We start from the raw sequence: 2,500 nt of genomic DNA on the forward strand, positions 1-2,500 counted from the left end.
TTTATATCATTGTGTATTGCTCATATTCATTTCTAACGTCTGATTTTTTCCTCTGCTAAGTCAATCTGTTGCCTCGCCTCATTAAGGCTTATTATTCAAGAAATCCCGTCATCACACACCATGTTTTCCAAACTGATGTCCTCAACACGCTGTCATAATCAATTGTGTAATAAGTGTCAAGTTCATACTCTAAACCTCAAAGTACGTTAGCCTGCCACACGATTAGCCGAGTCAATTTACATCCGGCTCAGCCTTTCATCATTCGCCAAATATCAGAAAACTCAATAATCTTTAAAGTTTACACGAATTACATTTGAGTTCTTACAAAATTCCATTACTGAGTAAATTGTATTAAAAGTATTTCTGTAATGCAATTTGATTCAGAGATCAGGAGATCGGTGATTGAATGCTTATCTTACCTTTGATAATAACCTAGGAGGAGATAATAGTCAGAAGCTCAACCAAAACATCAATTTTCCTATCATAAACGGATTGAATTTTTCACATGAAACTTCTGAGGTGGAAGAAACATACTGCAAAGCTATCATCATCTTCATCATCTCCTATGCCTATTGACGCAAAGGGCCTCAGTTAGATTTTGCCAGTCGACTCTATCTTGAGCTTTTATTTCAAATCTTCTCCATTCACCATCTACTTCACGCTTCATATTCCTCAGCCATGTAGGCCTGGGACTTCCAACTCTTCTAGTGCCTTGTGGAACCCAGCTGAAATTTTGGTGAACTAATCTCTCTTGGGGAGTGCGAAGAGCATGCCTAAACCATCTCCATATACCCCTCACCATGATCTCATCCACATAAGGTACTCGAGTAATATCTCTTATAGTTTCATTTTTAATCCTGTCCTGCTATTTAACTCCTGCTATTCTTCTGAGGGCTTTGTGCTCAAATCTACAAAATCTCTAGGATATTGTCATACCACGTCTCATGTCCATACGGTATCACAGATTTCACTAAACTGATATATAGCTTGATTTTCATATGTAATTTCAGGCGATTTGATTTACAAATTTTACTTAACCAAGCCATTGTCTGATTTGTTTTTTCGAATCTTCCATTGAGCTCCAACTCTAAAGATCCTATATTAGAGGCCATAGTTCCTAAATATTTAAATGATTCCACCTCATTAATCCTTTTTCCTTCTAATGATATTTCATCTTCCATTGAATATTCCGTTCTCGTGATCGCTATCTTTCTTCTATTTATCTTGAGTCCACCCAAGGTAATATTTCACGCATTCTTGTAAGCAAGCTTGCTTAGGTAGATTTATACTCAACTGAAAGAAATTTAGTTCGTTTTCAATGTTTTCATAAAGGGACGATGAAGCTGGAAGTATGAGAGTTTAAAAGTAACATTCATAGATTTCAGAAATAAAAATTCTTAAAAGATCAAGGTTTTGCAGCTAAGAAATTCGTTTCTTTTTCCGTTTTCTCTCTGTTGTCATTTCGTTATCTAAATATCGGAATGTAGAATCAAGAATTAATAATTTATATGATATAACTATAATTGTCGTGGTAAATTGGTTTATATTAAAACAAAAATATATATATTTGATAAACAATGTATTGTAACTTCTATTATTATGATCATACAATTGTGATTTGCCTAATGTTACAAAATCTTATTGAAGAATCATAGTTTAAGAGTAATGAAATGAAATATGACGTTCATCTGAAAAAAAGAAAATAGTTTTTTTCTGTAATATGATAAATAAGGATTACATTCTTTTGAAAGAACGAGGCTTCTTCGTGTTGTTACTTTCTACACGAAAATTAGAGGCGTATACAGATCTTAACAGCCAAGGTCATTAAAATAAATCAGCAAAAATTTTGTTGAAATCAAATTGCTTTCCAACACATTTTGCTTTCAGTCAAAACCTTTTTTATGCGGATGAAATAGATATTGGTTATCAAAAACGATAGAAACAGAAAGAAGATTTAATTATAATTTCGAGGAAATTGAGAACGAGAGAAAAAAAAAAAAAGCGTTACTCAACCTTCCGTGTTTTCCTAGAGATCTTTCGGCGATGTCCATGTAAGGCATCCTTGAAGCGCCCCTATATTCTGGCCAACGTTCCTCTAGGATGACCCATGCCAGCCCAAGTCGAGTTCCCGAAAATCCAACCATGAAGCAAAATATGATCATGAGAGCAATACCTATCCAGCCTGAGGAGAGAAGTATATTAGCTTAACTGGAATCCGTTGCAGGATGCTGATCACTAGTAATACGAGGAAGAAATAACACAAATCTCTCAGTTAGATTATAGAATTAGCCATTTTATTGATTATACCTAGTCATATGCTAATCAGATGTAGCTTATATCCACCTGGAAAGGTTAGCAGTACTAAGCTTCTAAAATTGTTGTCCTACCGTTTGTCAGTCTCATAATAAGGAATAGTTGGATTGATGCATTACAAAAATGGGATTCTTTAGCTAGATATTAGCTAAGTGAATTCATTCATGTTCACACCAATAAACATGAC

The 2,500-nt window shown here is 34.4% G+C and overlaps 1 protein-coding gene across 2 annotated transcripts in view; it reads right to left on the reverse strand.

The window, feature by feature from the left end:
- LOC137654617 (uncharacterized) overlaps positions 1-2,500 on the reverse strand; it is a 104,205-nt gene that overhangs the window by 17,380 nt on the left and 84,325 nt on the right. For both annotated transcript variants that reach the window (XM_068388411.1, XM_068388412.1), the window contains one exon: positions 2,014-2,182. In XM_068388411.1, the coding sequence (XP_068244512.1) occupies positions 2,014-2,182 (169 nt within the window). The remainder of the gene's footprint in view (positions 1-2,013; positions 2,183-2,500) is intronic.

The sequence above is a fragment of the Palaemon carinicauda genome, chromosome 15 (genome assembly GCF_036898095.1).
Source record: "Palaemon carinicauda isolate YSFRI2023 chromosome 15, ASM3689809v2, whole genome shotgun sequence".
NCBI lineage: Eukaryota > Metazoa > Arthropoda > Malacostraca > Decapoda > Palaemonidae > Palaemon > Palaemon carinicauda.